Raw genomic sequence first — 20,577 nt, 5'->3', positions numbered from 1 at the left:
GCCAGAATAGAATGAAGGGAGAGTAACACAATTCCCTAACGTGTTCCCTCTCTCCCACAGGAGCCTGAATGAGCCCTATCCCGTAATACTAAAGGAATTCCCGCTGATTTATAGACAATCTCTGGCTGCTGCTCCTACTATGGCAGTGCCTGCAAAGTATTCCGCTTGGCAGCTACAGCATCTGCCCAGCACCGGGCGTTCTTCTTCCATCTCTTCTCAGTAACAGATCGCACGTAGAGGTCATTGCTTCAAAGGGATCGCTGGTCGCATCTCTGTGTGGTGTGTTGGCTTCTGCTCAGTGCATTCTATTCGATGTGTCAATAGAAAACCTGCACATGGTCACTGAGTGATCAACAAGGATCCATAAATAATTCCCTGAGAACTGTTACTTCTTAGGACAATCAGCATCAAGTCCCACTGCAGTGATGACCACACATTGAAGGATTTTTCTAAAATCTGAAAAATATTGGGAACACTACAATATAACACTAAAAGAGTAAGAATACAAGGATAACACTCCAGCCAAGTCTTTTTCAATACTTATTTATTTTAGATTATGTGGCTGAATCAACACTAACATTAGGCACTGACAACTGTTTACTGATATCCAGTGTGTCTGTATCTTACCATTCATTGTGGTTTAGCATCAGCACCAAGGTTTGTGGTCCCACTGGACTTTCATGTAAGCAGAAGTCATAATCGAAAGATCATTCGGGGTTAGACAAATCTTATATTTATCTCTGTTATTACTACAAAAAAGGATAACACAACTGACCGGATTTATGATCTGAAACATGTAAGGTTGAAGACCAGAAGAATAGTAACCATGGTGGACATTGCTGAAGGAGGTCAGGAGGTGAAGAGGACCTTTATTGTCCCAGCCATCAAGCCTTTTGACCACTATGATTTTAATAGAGCTAAAGCGGCCTGCAATCTGTCATGGCTGGTGGCCAAAGCCTATGGAGCAGGTAAGCTTTTTCTTGCGTGGTAATTAGGTAGCAGTGCAGAAGCAGGCTTGAGTGTCTGGATTATATTAAATACAGGCGCATAAATAAGTGAATGTTTCTGATGTTGTATACGTTAAGGGGTCTTTACAACAAATAACTTGGGTAGCAGTGGGAAATCTTCCAGAAATCTAATTATTTTAATATACAGCTCCCAGGTCCTTTCAACACTTGCTTTAAAGGAATGAATTGGGAGCTTCAAATTAGTACTCCTGGATGTTTGACTGTGCATCTATCGAAATATCGAACACGTCAAAACAGATTGTATTACAAAAGTATTAATATAAGAGCCCTAAGGGACTGCAAGGCTGGTTTTCCTTGTCATGTCCTGGCAGTGTGGCGCCCTGCACTATTCTTACATTGGGTATAAGGCCATCCTTGTATACACATTTGAAAATGAACAGGTTTTCTGTTGAGATTAGATATATTTGGCTTATGCTTTATTCATTTCATGTAATATTGTGCAAGATATGTTTGCTGGTGCAAGCTGCAAGGAAAAACATGAAAAACAAATTGGCACCTTAGTGCTTTCTGTGCACTCATATTAAATGAACAGTGGACAGTGCTTTTATACCACCTGAGCTAACAAAACTTGGGGTCCAGTTTACTAAAGCCAACCATAAACATAGTATTTGCAAGTTAGGGAGATTTCCAAGAAGCAGATCTCAGCCCAATTTGGCTACCCTATCCAAATGCTGATCTGATTGTTGTTCTTGGATCACTATAAGGTCTTATACAGTTTGAGGACCAGGTCAGTGGTCCAGTGTAACACCATTTTTAACCTGCCCAATAGAAACATGGCTGATCTCAAGAAGACTGCTGATATGGCAAATATGTTTGTGTTCTGAAATGCTGCCGACTTGATGTAGCCAAGATTGACCCATGTGTAGCCAGCTTTATGTGCAAAATTGCACCGCTACAGTTGTTTACAGCAACAAATCATCTTCAAGTCAGAAAATAAAAGCAAATATTTGGTATTGGTAAATGCATTGGTTCAGTGTAGCAACCCCCACCAGTGCCTTGTGAGCACCAGCTCCTTGGATGTTGCTCCCTGTGACCTCAAAGCAGGTGCTTGTTTTTGAATCCTGTCTGGAGGCAAGTTTTTTGTTTACATAAAAACCAGGTGTACTGTCAAATAGAGCCTTCTGTAGTCTGCCAGTTGGCTACAAAATAGCCAATCACAACCCATAATTGGCACCCTCAGGAACTATTTTTTATGCATGTGTGGCTTCCCAACTCTCTTCACATTTGAATGTGGCTCACGGGTAAATAAGGTTGGGGACCTCTGCGCTAGAGTGTTCCAAGAAGTCGCACCTTGCTATATTACTATTAGTGATGTGCTGGTTGACTATTCGCCCGAACTGGCTTGTGACTCCCCCTCTATGATGTCATGGAGCGGACAGGACGAGGAGGACACACACCTATAAATAGATGCTGCCAAAAGCCAGAAGCGGGGCTCATGTAAGTCACAGGCGGGGAAGAAGGCACCTGTCTGTGACACCCTTCTGATGTGCAAATGTCGGCCCGACCCACATATCACTAATTGCTATGTCTGATAGCATGAATAGAGAGTAGTATGTCTGGGGGCTTGTCTCCATTTATTGTGGAAGTTATTTCTTGTGACAGTCCTCGTCTCTTATTAGGTTTTGCTGTGTAAAATACTGCAGAATGTTTAAAGGAACAGTAACACCAAAAAATGAAAGAGCTTTAAAGTAATTAAAATATAATGTACTGATGCCCTGCACTGGTAAAAGTTGTGTGTTTGCTTCAGGAACACTACTATAATTTATATAATAAGCTGCTGTGTAGCCCCGGGGGCAGCCATTAAAGTTGGAAAAAAGGAGAAAAGGCACAGGTTACATAGCAGATAACAGATGACCTCTCTAGAATACAATAGTGTTTTATCTGTTATCTCCTATGTGCCTGTGCCTTTTCTCATTTGAATGGCTACATAGCAGCTTTGTTTATATAAATTTCTGAGGCAAACACACCAGTTGTACCAGTGCAGGGCAGCAGTATATTTTATTCTTATTACTTTTATACACTTTCATTTTTTGGTGTTACTGTTCCTTTAAGGGCCTACCCTTGGGTTTTGGTATTAAATAATAAATTTGATGTAAAACTTCTTCATGTGGGCTACCTTAGATCCTATATTTGCCATTTGAAAAAAGTTTTCCTTCTTTGCCTCTGCACTTATGTTATGTTATTTTGCCCTTGGGTCATTTGTTCTATGTTCTCTAAAGCATATTACCGGCTTATGTGAGATAGTTTAAGTTTTTGGTGAGAGTGCAGTCCAGTTCAGGCATGCTGTAGCAGCTGGGAGAAGTCCTGATTGTTGCCATTACTACAACTTGTGGGAATTGTAACTACTTTCTGATGTGCACAAATTTATATGACATGCTTTTCCCATCATGGGGAAATATTTAAAGATTAATATACTTTTATTTACTAAGGCATTTAAATTTACAATCCTTTCTCTTCACATAATATAATTGTAATAACTTATTAGACAATTAAATAACACTGTGTATTTAATGGAGGTTGTATTCCTTCTCTAGCATGTCTGCCCATAACCTCGGAGATCAGTGCAGTAGAAACTACACCATTGAGTTCTAAAGAAATTTAATCTAAGCTTGGAATATTCCATTGAGGCTGTACCACCATATTTATTTTGTGCATGCTACTGTCTTGGTCTGAGTTGTGCCAGGTGCATTACCCCCAAGTGACCAGTATTTAAATTCGGTGAAACAAACGACATTATGGGGAAAAAAATGGGGAAAATTGCTCTTAGCACACTGTATTCTGCTCTCATTTCAGAAACGAGCCCTAGCCCTTTTTTCCAGTTAAGCTCAGTATGCGTGGTTACTAGTTCTCTAAACTAGGGCTGCCCAAAATGATTGTCCTCATCTTGAACTGGTCCTAAACCTTGAGCTGGTGACCAGTAAGTCACATCAGACTAATATTGTCTACAAACAGTTCCATGTGGCTGAGGGCACACAGCATATGGTATAACAGTGGCTTGAGAAATGGGCATTTAAATAAAACCGTTTTTTCTCACTGAAATAATTTAACATTCTTATTGCAGTGTAATACTTAAAGGGCTGTTCCTCCCCAACGTTTGAATAAAATGTTCATGTCTCTGGTGCTGCTGACCAATGTCAACTTGTAGTGGTTTATAACATATCAATTTTTATAACTTGAAAAAATAAAACATAAAATGGTATTTATTGCATACTATTTGAAACCATTACATTTTTGTGAAGTTGAGCTTCCCCTTTAGGCTGATGGCACACAGGGCATATTATTTGCTGTTGTATTTCAGACTGAGAAGCACCCAAATTCACTGCTGCCATTTCTTGATTAGTAAATGTGTAATAACATTGTTACTAGAATTTGTCAGCCCATAAACCCTATCATTAGCATACTAGTTGATGATAGGCAGTATTATCGCTGTCATGCATTTCCCACTAAAGTGAATGGGAGGCAGTAGTGGCAGGTTCAGGCACTCTGCTGTTCATATTCCTCTGCCTGGTTGCTAGGTTAAATTGAACCTAACAACTAGGTAGCTGGTGAAATTCCAACCTGGAGAGCTGCTGAACAAAAAGCTAAATAATTTCAAAAATGCAAATAATATAAAATGAAAACCAACTGCAGATTGTTTCAGAATAGCACTCTACATCATACTAAAAGTTAATTCAAATGTAAACAACCCCTCTAAACCTCTCCATAGGCTTGCAATTTGCATCTACCATGGAATAACCTCTTACCCAGAAATGTAGATTTAAAGGAAAAGTAACACTAAAATTTTTTAAGCAAAAAAGCTATTCTACCCTTCTGTATAGGAAGTCAGGCTAGGCTCGATCAATCGATCGTCACATAGTGGATGCAGCTCCTTCCTTTGCCGTATCGCCGTAGTTCAATTGACAGAAAGCCACGTTTTAGCAAGTATTTTCTATTAAAGCATTTAAAATACTAAGTGGTTTGCAGGATAGAGCAGTGCAGGGTAGAATAGCTTTTTTACTTAAAAAATGTTAGTGTTACTTTTCCTTTAACTGTACTGGCACTTGTGTATGCATCAGTGATGTAGGTTTTACAATGTATAATAAAGTTTATATTGTGCACACAGACTACTCTTCCAAGGCACTATGTACTGTTTCTATTTGACTTTTCCTCACCTATGAAACGAGTGCAGCTTGGATATACTGTCTCACCTCAGCTAGTTCCATGCTGTGCAACCATTTGTGCGTGGTGGAATTATCTATGAACAAGGGGAAAATAATGTGGCCAGATTCCTTTGCAGTAAATGAGTCAGAGAAACCTTGTAATGCCGCAGCCTCCTCTTAATCTGCTCTGACAGAGCCGTGTAATCATCTTTTAACATGTAAAGTATTTAAAGAAAGGAGGAGCCCAGATTTGTTTTAGGTTGTCACATATATATTTTTATGAGACTGCAGCAAAACAAAAGGGATTTGCCTGGGAATTGCTATGGGCAGGATTGTTTCCAAAAAATAAGCATGCTAGTTATAAGTGTGTGCTGTACTGACGGAAGAGTCTGACTAAATATGAAAAAAAAATGCGTGTGTGTGATAATTTAATATATAGGAGGTTCCTGCCCTATGCAAAGTACAACCATTTAAAGTTTCTCTGTGTTTTGAATACCCAAGTTTTAATATGGGAGGAAGGATTAGGTAGACTCTCTAGACAAGTGATCCCCAACCAGTGGCTTGTGAGCAACATGTTGCTCTCTGTGCCCTGAAACCAGGTAATTATTTTTGGATTTCTGACTTGGTGGCAAGTTTTGGTTGAATAAAAACAAGATTTACTACCACTGCCTCCTGTAAGCTAATAGTGTGCATAGAGGCTGCCTAATAGCCAATCGTAGCCCTTATTTGGCTCCTCCATGAACTTTTATGATGCTTGTGTTGCTTTCCAAGTCTTTTTACATTTGACTGCGGCTCACGAGTAAAAAAAAAAAAAAAGGTTGGGGATCCCTGCTCTAGACCATACTCTCATCTACTGAAAAAGTAAATTTTGTCATTTGTTGCCAATGCCAAGAGTTAATGTGCCAATGCATGTTTGTGGATCCTAATGTTGTTAAATAGAAAAGGGTAATGCCTGACATGCAAATGAATGGGTGTATTTAAAAGTAGTGAGAAGCCACAGGGGATGTGTTTTCAAAGCAAAGGTCTAAAAAAACAAATCACTACTATGAAAAGGCATGTTGTGACTTTCACAGATATGTATGTAGCATTCATAGCTTGGTAGAACTCTTTGCTTAGTTTTTCTTCAAGGTCCACATGCACAAAGTTTGTCCTGTACATGTACTTATCAGGATAGGGGGCAGGTGAAGGGCGGCATTAGGGCAGTTACAAATTTAAATCTATAGTTATATTAATGTCTAGGGTATCAAATAAGTGTTAAATTCCTAAAATCTCGCCATAAATTACCTTGAGGTTGTGAGGTGTATCTACTAGAGCACTACTGTGCAACTGACAGGCCGCTCAGACTTTAAGTGCCCACATTGTTCACCTGTTTACACCACAGACTGTAGGAACAGTGCCAGCATTGTGTCACTGTATGTACTGCCTGCCCTATGCTGCTCGTTTGTGCCATACTCTTCCTGCCCTACCTTACTGTGGGTGCCATACTCTGCCTGCCTTACACTCCCTGTGTGTGCCATACTCTGCTTGCCCTACACTGCCTGTGTACCATACTTTCCCTACACCTATGCTGCCTGTGTGTGCCATACTCTGCCTTCCCTATGCTGACTGTGGGAGGTGAACCAACCATTTGAGTTTTTGCTGTGCTGCCACTATTAATGTGGTATGGTCCTAAAAGCTCTTGTAATAACATAGGTGTGGTTTAAAAAAAAAAAGGGGGCTTGGTGAAACCTGGCTTCCATTATCGGCCCTTCACCATGCAGGTCAGAAAAATTCCGGCCCTCTGTACCACAGGCGTTTGACAGCACTGTACTAGAAAAACTAGGCATTCTACTCAAATACCACACCTTCAGGCCTCCCCAGCCTCTGTTCTCGGGTCCTCTAGGGGACATCAAACCATTTGGTGAACCAAAAAAAAAGTGAGAGCGAAAAAATGATACAAAATATACTGATGTCTCCTTTTTGTGTTGGAAATTATTCTGTAGGATGGATTATTAGTTTTACTTTGATTACTTACCCATTATCTAAGAACAGCTGCCTACTTGCACACAATCACATTTGTTTTTCTTTACCTACAGAAAATGTCCCCAAGGAGCTCCAGGAGCCGTTTTATACTGACCAGTATGACCAAGAGCACGTGAAACCTCCTGTTGTGAACCTGCTGCTCTCTGCAGATTTGTACTGCAGGGCCGGAAGTCTAATCTTAAAAAGCGACACAGCCAAACCTTTGCTGGGACATGATGCAGTTATTCAAGCCCTGGCACAGCGTGGGCTCTATGTCACTGACCATGAAAAGCTGGTGACAGAGAGGGACTTAAGGAAAAAGCCCATCCAAATGGTAAGAGAAATGGGTTTGGGGGTTAAATGCATTTTCTAATTAATGAATATTATCACATTATGCAAGTAAGACAATGTATATCTAAATGGTGATTTAATTGTTCCAAAAAGTTTTTGTCTGTCCTGCAACCTTTACTTGTTATTCATGGAAAAATGATAGGTAGGAATGAGTATCTGGATATTATGTCAGAAGGGTTCCTATAAGCAGGAGTGATACTAGGCCTCAGAACTGCTTGAGGTGGCCTCCCCATTGTTACCCCCGTGATCACAATGCAGTGTCAGTGTTTGGGGGGGGCTGCATCTGCACTTTAAGTTTGAATTTCTGATTTAATAACTGGAGTTTTGTCTTTTAAAGGTAAGGTGCAGGACACTGCCATCTGATGCATGGTTATTACCTTGCCTTACGGTAGCAACACCCCTGCCTAGAAGCTTCTGTAGACCAGCACCTTTTATAGGACCTAAGTCTGCTAAAAATCATTTATATACAGAATAAAACCAATAGGCTTGTTTTGCCTAAAATAAGGATTAATTAAATCTTAGCTAGGATCAAGTACATGGTACTGTTTTATTATTAGAGAGAAATAGGAAATAATTTTTTAAAATTAGAATGATTTGCTTATAATAGAGTCTATGGGAGATGGCCGTTCCATAATTCGGAACTTTCTGGAAAACTGGTTTCCGGATAAGGGATACCATACCTGTACTATCGTGCAATAGGAATTAAATGCTTTCCTTTTTGAAGGAATCCTGCCTGTTTTTTTTTCTTGAAGAATTTCTTAATTTTCATCTGTTTTGCTTGCAGAATTACAACAATTTATATTTAACCACTTTCCATAGAAATAAGCCAGAGGCTTAAAATAATCTCCTTGTTAATCCATTGACAGTAACATTAGTAGATCTCAGTACATGTTACCCTTACAAATGGATATCAGTCCCTTTATTTATGATATGTAGAAACTGCATATATATTGGTGCATTAGACTTTAAAACAGAACTAGTTTAGTAAAATTATTATTATGTTTACTCACCATGCAGATTGTTGCTTTCTAAAAGCAATCTTGAACAGCATTAGTTTTATTGCTCTGAGGCTGGAAGCCCTGCACCATCACTTCTGTTGACCCGTTGCATATTACTCCCAGTGTGAATTAATAATGCTGTACATAGCACCTCCTATGTGCAGTTACCATGGCAACCTACTTGGTTTCTATTCCAGCATTGCTATCGATGACTGAATTCCAAGCATCCAGACTCTGACAATGAAAGCAAAGTGTGTTTCTTTTTTCTTGCTGTGCCCCACGCAGCAACACACATATATACAACATTTCATTTGGTTCATTATACCAGTATATAGTTTGCACTCTGTTTACATAAGCTTATTGCCTGGGTGCCAGAATCACAAAACTATATAGCATAATATAAAACTGCACTCACAGGTCTTGCAAAATGTAAAAACGGTAATTTATTGAACTGACGTGTGGTCAGGGCGAACCTTGAGAAAGGCTTCCACTGAGACCGAAACGTTGGTTCAGCAAATTACCCCGTTTTTTCAGTTTTATACGATGCGCTATATGGTGCTAAAAATATTGTATTTTATTTTGGCATTAATCTATAATCTATCGCCTCCAGTACCCTACTTGTTCTTCTTGTCTGCTTTTCTGGGTATCCTTTACAATTCCTCTTTTCCCTGCAGGCTCTGTCTGCTTTTCTCTACGCTTTAAAGAGGGACCACCCTGCTCCTGATTAGGCTTGTTTACTTTTTAATGAATTGTTCTCTTGCACTTTCTTGTAGTCTCGCTGCTTTTCTCTAAATGTTTAAAAGGGCCACCCTGCTCCATCCCCCAGGCTAATGAGTAGGTGTTATCGCTAGCTTTTGGTACAAGGTACCTTACCTGGGAATGATGAGCTGTGTCTTCTGGCTTGACTACTTAATGTGCTTTACTGTGTTCACATTGTACACAGTATGTAAATTCATGCAAATTGGCCACTACATTTTATTGGGGACCCAGTGTAATTATTTCCAAATAGGGCATATGTTTTAGTTTAAAGCTTTATTAGTGCGCGTTTTGAAAAAATATGTTATTGTTAGGTTTGCATTAGTGTGAAGACGTACAGAGCTACTAGTAACAGCTACATGTTAGGGTGAAGACACACAGAGCTACTACTAGCAGCTACTTGTCGTGGCTGCTAAGATAGACAATGCTGATCATTTACTGATTATTGTCTCTATGTGTGTTTTAGCAAAGGCAATTCTCAGTATTGTCTATGGCAGGGTATTTTTTGGCGTTTAGTATCTTTGAAAAAGTAGCTGCTACAAGTAGCTCAGTATGTCTTCACCCTTAAGGGCTCTAGCACACGGGGAGATTAGTCGCCCGCGAACAGGGAGTTTTGTCGCGGGCGACTAATCTCCCCGTGTGCCAGAGCCCTAAGGCTACTAAAACAGACAATGCTAATCATTTACTGATAAATGTCTCTACGTGTGTTTTAGCAGCGGCAATTCTCAGTATTCTCTATGGCAAGGTATTTTCTGGCATCAAGTAGCTGCTACTAGTAGCTCCATGTGTCTTTATATAGATAAAGGCTATATGCAGAGCTCTGTGAAGAACCACTTCATTCATATCAGTCCCTGTGGAGCAAAGTTATATTAACATTAGCTGGTGAGCATGATTCTGTAAGAAAATGCTCTTTTTGCCTTTGCTTCTTCAATTAATTGATGTACTACTAAGAAGTTTCCTCTCAAGAAAACCAAAGCAACGCCTATGCCATCCCAATTTACATTCTTGCCGATGGGATGGCATTTTGGGGAGATTAGTCGCCCATGGTAGCAAAAATATATCACCGGCGACTTATCTCCCCGTGTACCACTGTTCTTAAGTTATATTAAGGTACTTTAAGACCCCAGGGGGTGCATGAGCCCCTGCTCATTGCAGGCTTTTTTTGCACTTTGGACACGGCATGGGGCATTTAAATAAGGCATTGTGTACTTCCAGACAGAATATAATATGCAGATAATCCAATGAAAGTTTTGCATATTATGCGGCTATAACTCAGTTTAGGGGGATTAGTTATAAAGCTGTGTTAGACAAAAGTAACAGTGGAATTCACTACACATCACCACTTTACTGTCATTCAGGATGCATATTTATGGACTTCATCTTACGTGTGTGATGTAGAGGCATAATTGTATGGCATAACTTCTTTAAAGTGGAAGGAAGGGTATAATCCCTGGAAGGATTACGCAATATTGCCAAAATCTGTTCTTTCTACTGCAACAGCTAGGCTGCTCATGCATGCTCTCATCCTATCCCGACTTGACTACTGTAACCTGCTACTAACTGGCCTCCCTAACTCCCATCTTTCCCCCCTACAGTCTATATTAAATACTGCTGCCAGAATTCTCCTCTTCTCATCCAGGAGAGTTCAGGCCCTTCCCCCGCTAAAGTCCTTATCGTGGCTTTCTATTAAACAAAGAATATCTTACAAACTCCTTCTCTTAACCTTCAAAGCCCTCCATTCCTCTGCTCCTCACTACATCATCTTGTGTCTCCGTACGTTCCTGACCGACTCCTTCGTTCCTAGCAGAGCAACCGCTTGGTTGCGCCCCCCACTACTGCTGTCTCCCGCCTTAAACCTTTCTGCCTTGCTGCCCCCCTTACATTTGGAATGCCCTCCCTGATTTCCTCCGGAGAGAATCCTCCCTCCGTCTTTTTAAAACTAAACTTAAAGACTACGTTTTGGAGCACTCACCCAGCACCTGATCTGGGAACCAGCAGTTATATTACAGTGTCACCCACTGTGACCTACAGCACTAATATTTGCCTATTTGTGTCTGTAAGTTACCCTCCCATCTAGATTGTAAGCTCTACGGGGCAGGGACCTCCATCCTCTTGTGTCTTTGACTCTTAACTTATTGCAACTGTATCTTGTATTTATTTGTATTTATTTATCTATTATTATCTTAATAACCCCCTGTTTGTATTAATGTTTTCTACTGTACAGCGATGCGTACATAAGTAGCGTTTTATAAATAAAGATGTACATACATACAAGAAGGCTGCTCACGCGCAGGTACCCTGAGCCGGTGTATTTTTCTGCTGAAAGTAACACTGGCCAGGGGTTTTCACTGGCAGTGCCTAAGTGGGACTGTTTTTCTACCTCTTGTTGATGTAACATTGCTTAATTAAAAATATTAATACATAATGAGTCAATATATAATTATACATAATGAGTACAATTTTTGTATATTGCTGCATTTGTAAAATAAGCATTTGCTTTTTAAATCTCGGATGAGGGAGTTAATGAACAAGAGACTGGAAAATATGAGCTGTGCCAGCTACAAAGGCATCTTTGACAACAGTGACTAAGAACTGGCTTCTCTCATTGTAGCTGTTCATTGGGAAAGCACTGAATATAGTCGCCTGCTGGCAAAGTGAGGGCAGGCTGGAGCATAAATAGATTCCATTATTCTTGCCATCTTGCGTAGCAGCACAGGGCGACAGGACAAGAGGAGAGTTAGCATGTGCCCATGTGTATCGCCTAGAACAACTTTTCCTCTCCCACCTATTCCTTGTCAGGATAATTTACATTAATTGTGATCTGCTGCATTTGTTTCTGGGAAGGTTTAAAATTGGCAATACTGCAATTAAAAGGAACAGTCTCTGTGTGGAACATTAAAGACTATGGAATGTGAAGTGCTGGGTATTAGCTATAACTAGGAACATTCTGAAGCATTTCTTGCATCTTGTTGCTACAACGTAAGGTGCCATTACACATTACAATCACGATCAATGGTCACAGGAAAGATTGCTCATACCCTCCACTAACGTTTAGAGCCAAATCATCAGATATGGAGGTAGAAACAATAGGAATTCTACCCCTTTCTGACAGCTAAAGCCCTAAACCGAACTCTTCTCAGTCTACAGTGGCAGATCCACTTCAGTTTGTGAGCAATTTAGTATAAGTAACATGCTAATCTATATACAGTAGAACCTCCATTTTACATTTTTAGGGGACCTGAAAACAATTATGCAAAATCAGGCAAATCCATTATGCAATATATATTGATGGGACAACACAAGTACAGTGTAAATTAAGGGAACTTAAAGGACAGGGAAAGTCAATCTATTAAGCACACTATTAAATAGTACTACTATTGCTGTGTGAAAACGCTATATGTCTGGCTTGCCTAATGAAAGATTTACAGAGATACACATGCTAGAAACTAAATACTTGTTGCAGTGAACGGCACCGCCATCTTGTCCAGCATGTCTGTATGGGCTATTCCTGAAAAGTACAAGCCAGCTCCCCCCCCCATCCCCGCAGCTGCTCACAAACCCCTCCCTTCATATGTTTGCCTGACACTTGCATTTGCCATTCTCCCCCTTCTGCCACAAACCCCCGCTCCTCGCACATGTTTGCATGTAAAGTTCTCCATGTCACCGCTGCCTGCCACCCCCCCCACTCGCTCCCCCACCGTGTCACCACTACTCGCTCCCCCACCATGTCACCACCGCCACCACCAGAGTTTAGCCTGCCGGGTCTGCATGTCACCTCTCTCTCCTGTCGGCTGCGTCGCCATGGCAACCTCCTGCTATTTGTGCATGTGCAATCTATGGATCTGGTCGTAGACTTAGTGCAGGAGTGATGCATTATGGGAATGCTCTTTACCCAGCTCAGCGTTTTTTCTCTGTGTTTGGCTTCAGATCTTCTGAACAGGTGAAATATAGGGAGACTATTGAGACAACTGAAGGTATGCCTGCAGCTTGAGATTAACTCTTTATTAGCCTTTCCTACTCCTTTAAAATCAGGGTGTGCAAAATTGAGGTTTCACTGTGATAAAGCAAGGACTTGGGCAACCTATTCCTGTAGCAAAATGACAAAGAGGACCACCCTTAAAGTTTGGAACAAATTCTTTATTTAGGCATTAGCAGTATTACCCCTTTGCAGTTTTGTATAATAACAGAAGCACTCAACCCAGATTTATGCCAATGTAATACAGGGAAATCCTCTTACAGTGTGAAGGGATTGAAGAAGCCACATTCTTAGGTTCTTTTTTCCTTTACATTGTGAAACAAGTTAAGTGCTTGTGACATGCATTACTTGGCTAAATTCCACCAGCACAGGCATTAAATACAGCTGGGAATAGTAAGGCACATGGTATATTCAGTAGAAAGTATAACAAAAAAAGATGACACTGCAGAATGCGTGAACTAGTACTCCATTGCCTTGACAAAGTGCATTGTACACACAGATTTTGCATTAACATATACTCAAGTGGGAGTAAGTATAGTGTGGTTGCACCTGTTTCACCGTTTCACCTGTTTCACCCTGGCATGCTTGAATGAGGTGAGTCTTCCTGGCATGTACCGCACAGGATTACAGAAAGCCATCTGAAACTATTTTAATACTGAAGTGAAGACAAATTAATTTCTTACTTTTTCCTCCTGATAAATAAGGGCCATGTTTGAAATTCTTCTATGTGTTAGAGAAGGTGATCTTTGTTGGCATCCCCTCCAGGCTTAATCTATCACATCAGCGTCTTACAGTTGCTGTGCCAGCTGGATTCAAACTCTCCAAGACTGGCATCAGAACAGTTAAAGGGGAAGTTCACCTTCACTTAGGGGTACATTTTTCATGTTGTGTAAAAAGTGTGAAGCATTACCGGTGATGTTGCAAAGCATCTGATTGGCTGCTATGAGTAACATCACCAGTAATGTTGTACTGCACTTTTTACACAGCATGATAAATAAACTTCTTATTTTTATGAAAAATGACTCCACAATTAATCACTTTCAGTTGCTTTTTATTTTTTTTTCTCATTTTCACCTTTTTGAAATAATGTAAGCTTGCCGTAAAATGTCCTTAGTGCCTTCTATTACCTCACCCAAACTGCACCATTTTATCAACCCCCACACACAAATCTGCTCCCATTTTCCTTACGTGTTTAAAGGAATCAGTGTAGCACAGCGGCGTTGAAGGGTGGCATCTCATGCTGCCAAATCTGCTTTGGCATTGATTGCAGGAACAGAGCATGCTTTATGTCAACTATGGGTCAGTGTGCTCAGTGCCAGTGAGGTATGGTGCCCTTCAACCCTTAGCAACGTGTAGCATGTTTTGTGCTTAGATATTAGGCATTCCAGGTGTTTGGGTCCAATTGTCCCAGTGCCGCTGCCTCACAGGAAGGGAAAGAGTGTTGGTTTGTGTCACAGTACTGCTGATCAGCAATTGCCTGTGTTTATTCTACAGCATTCTCTTGCTCCCTCTGTCCCATTTCCCTGTTCCGTCACACTAGTTCTTACAGGATTCCCTTATCTTCCTGGTCTCCATAGAAACCACTTCTTGCCATTTTTTAGTTCCTCTGCATGGGCGGGGGACACTTGGTCTGCCGTTCTGATTTGTCTGCGTAATTGGTTTCCTCTGCAGTTCTTGATGATTGATACAAAACCTAGGAAACTGGTTACATTCTGAAATATGTCACTCACAGCCAATTGCCTTAACTTTTATTCTGAAAAGGATTGGAATTGTTTTAGATTGCTTCTGTTTTTTTATATTTGGTACCTGTCCTGGGAATGTCATTGGTTGAGAGATTCCTACATTTCTAAAAGCTAGGTGCACCCTCAGCTTGTGGCAGGGGACTAATAGGAGGCTCTTTATCACAAGATATTTTTTTTTTTTTTTTTTATAAATTGGTAACTTGTTTTCTTAAGTAAATCCATGGCAACAAAACAAGTCTGTTGCCTGTGTTTATTACCCCAGTTCATCTTTTTCTCCTGTGTGTTTAAAGGTAACAGTGTGTCTATATGTGCAAGAAGGTGTCTTTAAAAAATTTCTCTGTGCACACACAGTTTATAGTTGTTATTCTAGGAATAAGGCAGGCCTGGCTGATTGCTTTGTGGCTTGCTTGTTTTGTACAAGCTAAACAAAAAGCATAGGGTAAGGATCGTATCATATCAATTGCAGGTAAGTTGGCTGTGGATCAAGTACGACATACTGTTTTATTATTACGGAGAAAAAGGAAATCGGTTTTTAAATTTGAATTATATGCTTATAATGGAGTTTATGGGACATGGTCTTTCTGTATTTTGGAACTTTCTGAACAGGTTATCTGGTTTTCCAGATAACTGATCCCCTACCTGTATTGTGAGAACGGTAACTATCTTGCCATTGGATAGTATGGTTCACACAGGTGCCAGGCACAGGCTACATACTATACTTTAAAGGGGTAGTTGACATTTACATTGTGATGAAGACATTAATATTCTGAGAATATTTGTAATTGTTTTTTTAATTTTTATTTTTTGTAGTTTTTTAATTATTTAGCTTTTATTTAACAGCTCTTCAGTCTGGAGCTTCAGCCAGTATCCCTTTTCTATGACTTACCCTAGCAATCAGGTAATGGTTTTAAGGGTCTAAATTGAAAGATAAGTGATAAAAAATAACAAATTGTGGCCATAGTCAGCACCTTATATTTAAAAAAAAAAAGGCAGAAGTGGAAGGCAAACAAAAAAAAAAAGGGGGAGAAAAGTTGTTAAGAATAGGCCATTCTATAACATACTTAAAGTTAATATTAGTAAGAAATATTGTAAAGAATAAGATTTTCCTTGAATATGGAAAAAAATAAGATTAAATAGGCAGCTAAATGTCATCTTGTAAAGATTCTAGAACATGTTTCTTGGTGGTTGAGTCAAGAGAATGTTAATGTAGAATAATTCTGAATCATTTAAAAAAAATTCTTATATGTAGTTTTTTTTTTTTTGCACAATAACTGAATGTTGAGTAGATGAAAAGGTGGAGTTCTGTGCATACTCAGGCAGATGTGCATACATCAGCATTGCTATTAGCACCAACTGTATTAGGAGAGAATGTAAAAAACAGCTGCTCATAGCCTAGGGGGAGGTAAAAGTGCAAGACTGTACAGGATTCTTATTACATCTGTAACAATACATCCAGTTTCAGAAAATTACTAGTAGTGAGCACTGCATTTCACAGAAAGCTTTTGTGGCATCTGAGTACTTCTAGATGTTAGTCTCCCATTTGCAGAGACTATAAGACCATAGTTCAACCCTTCCAAGTAAACCAGCAAACACTAACTTGTACCTATCTATACACGCACATACATAAACCATATATACCAACATCAATACTAACTGTAGGTTTTAGTATCACAATAGCCTTGGATACTATGCTTGTTCAAGAATTCATCCAAGCCCCTCTTAAAGGGAAACTATACCCCCAAGCAGTGTAGGCCTTTATAAAAATATATTGCATAAGCATGCTCATATGTAAACCCTGCCTCATCTAAATAAAGCATTTTCATAAAAATATACTTTTTTAGTAGTATGTGCTATTGAGTACTCCTAAATAGAAAACTGTCATTTTAAGAATGATGGGCCACCTCCTGGATCATAGGATTCACAGTGCACACAAACAAGTCAAGGCACCCATACATGCTAGGTCATATCAGGCAATTACTGGACAGAGTTCTGCCTTTTGCTCCCACACTTCTTCCTATTACAGTTAGAGCTGCATTATTTCTGGTCATGAGATCGCTGAGGGTGCACACAGCCCATCACTAAATGGTGGATCAAGGGAAAAGATGTGAAAGGGCAATATATACTGATATATATATTCCAGTTTGGCAATATTCAATATTTAATAGGTCACTTAACATAATATAAACTATCTGTTGGTTACGTATTCATTCTGGGGGGTATACTGTATATACTCGAGTATAAGCCTAGTTTTTCAGCACCCGAAATGTGCTGAAATAGTCACCCTCGGCTTATACTCAAGTCAGATGCCATGGGTCCCTCCAGACTAGCACCCTTTGTCCTTTGTGTGCAAATTAGGCCACCCGCAACCAGACCCTCCAGTGCCCTGGCCCGCTCCCGCTCTTCATCTACCATCCTCACCTGTCCCATTCTGCACTAGGCATGGCACTTTATATTCTATATAAACTATATACAGTTTTGAAGGATTGAGCTAAGGGGTGTAGTACTCTTAAGTTATCATTGTTGATACCATATTGTTTTTGTTGACCCTCTTCTCCACTTACAGAGCTAACTTACTGTTTTTCTTTGAAATAAATATTTAAAAACATATACCCCACTGATGCCTCAATTAATGTAATTTTATTGGTATTTATTTTGATTATTGAAACTTAGCAGTGGCTGGCACATTTCCCAATCTAGGCTTATACTCGAGTCAATACGTTTTTCCAGTTTTCTTAGGTAAAATTAGGTACCTCGGCTTATATTCGGATCGGCTTATACTCGAGTATATACAGGTTTTCCTAAATAGTGAATTCAAGCAGTTTGTATCCTTTACTATGCAAGTCACAGTTATGCAGTTATTTAGTTTTTTTTTTTTTTACATAATAAGCCACCCCATTGTACTGTATGAAGTTATTAGATGAACATTGACAATGTTCAGATTTTATACAGTATCGTAACTCCTTTGCTTACTGGTGCCTGAGTATATGTGAAAAAATCTTTAAACAGTTATGAATAAGGTGACATTTGTGCTAGAAAAGCTGGCCATACAAAGCCAGGCCTTCTCATTTGCCAGAGTTTCCATACAAATTTATTTTGGCCTGATTTGACTACTTATGTGCTGGCTCAACACTAGCTGACTGATCATACAGCGGGCCTATGCAGGCTCGTTGGGAGAGGACATCATTCAACAAGCCAATGCACTCCTAGCCCTATTGGCTTTTCAAACATACCCAAAATAGATATATGCACAATTCTGCCAGATATCTGTGAGCTTAAATCTGAATAACTAGCTTTATCCATGGCAACCAATCAGCACCTCACATTTACTAAATAGCTGTCTGAAAGCAAAGATCTGATCAATTTCTATTGGTAACTAGACTTGGACATATTGAGCATTCTTTTTATTTAATTACTGCTGGGGTCCTTTTTAGAAGCAAGTTGGATAATGGATTTTGCACATTGAGAGAAATTCTTAATTATGTAGTGAAACTTTGTTGAAGTGAATGTGTGCAGAAACAAGATTAAAAGGAACTGAAAACGTCATTCTTATACATGACAAAAGTACTACAAACAAAATTATAAAGCACATTTTTTTGTATTCCATACTTTAATTACCTCTCAAAGCAACTACTAATCTCAAACAACTAAAAATGTATCAATATACTGTTTTATGTTTAACTCAAGATTTACAATGTTACATAAACAGAAAAGTCGGAATTGCTGCAGCAGTTTATCTGCATTGATTCTTTACTAGACATTCCTTCAGGTTAGCCAAAGACCTACAGTGGAGGAAATAATTATTTGACCCCTCACTGATTTTGTAAGTTTGTCCAATGACAAAGAAATGAAAAGTCTCAGAACAGTATCATTTCAATGGTAGGTTTATTTTAACAGTGGCAGATAGCACATCAAAAGGAAAATCGAAAAAATAACTTTAAATAAAAGATAGCAACTGATTTGCATTTCATTGAGTGAAATAAGTTTTTGAACCCCTACCAACCATTAAGAGTTCTGGCTCCCACAGAGTGGTTAGACACTTCTACTCAATTAGTCAACCTCATTAAGGACACCTGTCTTAACTAGTCACCTGTATAAAAGACACCTGTCCACAGAATCAATCAATCAAGCAGACTCCAAACTCTCCAACATGGGAAAGACCAAAAAGCTGTCCAAGGATGTCAGAGACAAAATTGTAGACCTGCACAAGGCTGGAATGGGCTACAAAACCATTAGCAAGAAGCTGGGAGAGAAGGTGACGACAACTGTTGGTGCGATTGTTCGAAAATGGAAGGAGCACAAAATGACCATCAATCGACCTCGCTCTGGGGCTCCACGCAAGATCTCACCTCGTGGGGTGTCAATGATTCTGAGAAAGGTGAAAAAGCCTCCTAGAACTACACAGGAGGAGTTAGTTAATGACCTCAAATTAGCAGGGACCACAGTCACCAAGAAAACCATTGGAAACACATTACACCGCAATGGATTAAAATCCTGCAGGGCTCGCAAGGTCCCCCTGCTCAAGAAGGCACATGTGCAGGCCCGTCTGAAGTTTGCCAATGAACACCTGAATGATTCTGTGAGGGACTGGGAGAAGGTGCTGTGGTCTGATGAGACCAAAATAGAGCTCTTTGGCATTAACTCAACTCGCTGTGTTTGGAGGAAGAAAAATGCTGCCTATGACCCCCAAAACACCGTCCCCACCGTCAAGCATGGGGGTGGAAACATTTTTCTTTGGGGGTGTTTTTCTGCTAAGGGCACAGGACAACTTATTCGCATTAACGGGAAAATGGACGGAGCCATGTATCGTGAAATCCTGAATGACAACCTCCTTCCCTCTGCCAGGAAACTGAAAATGGGTCGTGGATGGGTGTTCCAGCACGACAATGACCCAAAACATACAGCAAAGGCAACAAAGGAGTGGCTCAAGAAGAAGCACATTAAGGTCATGGAGTGACCTAGTCAGTCTCCGGACCTTAATCCAATAGAAAACCTATGGAGGGAGCTCAAGCTCAGAGTTGCACAGAGACAGCCTCGAAACCTTAGGGATTTAGAGATGATCTGCAAAGAGGAGTGGACCAACATTCCTCCTAAAATGTGCGCAAACTTGGTCATCAATTACAAGAAACGTTTGACCTCTGTTCTTGCAAACAAGGGTTTTTCCACTAAGTATTAAGTCTTTTTTTGTTAGAGGGTTCAAAAACTTATTTCACTCAATGAAATGCAAATCAGTTGCTATCTTTTATTTAAAGTTATTTTTTTGATTTTCCTTTTGATGCGCTATCTGCCACTGTTAAAATAAACCTACCATTGAAATGATACTGTTCTGAGACTTTTCATTTCTTTGTCATTGGACAAACTTACAAAATCAGTGAGGGGTCAAATAATTATTTCCTCCACTGTATATAAGTAACACACTGAAAATTATGATTCATATAGTCCCTGTCAAAGGGGCAAAAGGGGTCTCTCTTTACTTCCCCACATAGTATATAGCTGTGCTGGAATTTCTTGCTGTTTTCTCTTACCAAGTGGACACTTGTAAGGCAGGAATTTAACCTAAGAAAACTTTAGTTTTGCCCTAAGGTTTTG

At 39.8% G+C, this 20,577-nt stretch overlaps 1 protein-coding gene across 5 annotated transcripts in view; it reads left to right on the top strand.

Annotated features, from left to right (window-relative positions):
* Positions 1 to 20,577, top strand: part of camsap2 (calmodulin regulated spectrin associated protein family member 2) — a 70,614-nt gene that overhangs the window by 448 nt on the left and 49,589 nt on the right. For 4 of the 5 annotated variants that reach the window (XM_012962489.3, XM_018093633.2, XM_002932151.5 and 1 more), the window contains exons 2-3: positions 61 to 968; positions 7,243 to 7,502. In XM_012962489.3, coding sequence (XP_012817943.1) covers positions 827 to 968; positions 7,243 to 7,502 — 402 coding nt within the window. In that variant the 5' untranslated portion in view covers positions 61 to 826. Of the gene's footprint in view, positions 1 to 60; positions 969 to 7,242; positions 7,503 to 20,577 lie in introns of those variants that run through there. The other variant, XM_031901043.1, reaches the window with a different exon arrangement.

Source organism: Xenopus tropicalis, chromosome 4 (assembly GCF_000004195.4).
Source record: "Xenopus tropicalis strain Nigerian chromosome 4, UCB_Xtro_10.0, whole genome shotgun sequence".
NCBI classification, from domain to species: domain Eukaryota; kingdom Metazoa; phylum Chordata; class Amphibia; order Anura; family Pipidae; genus Xenopus; species Xenopus tropicalis.
Note: the sequence above shows the minus strand (reverse complement) of the source record. Positions and strands in the feature narration are given on the sequence as shown.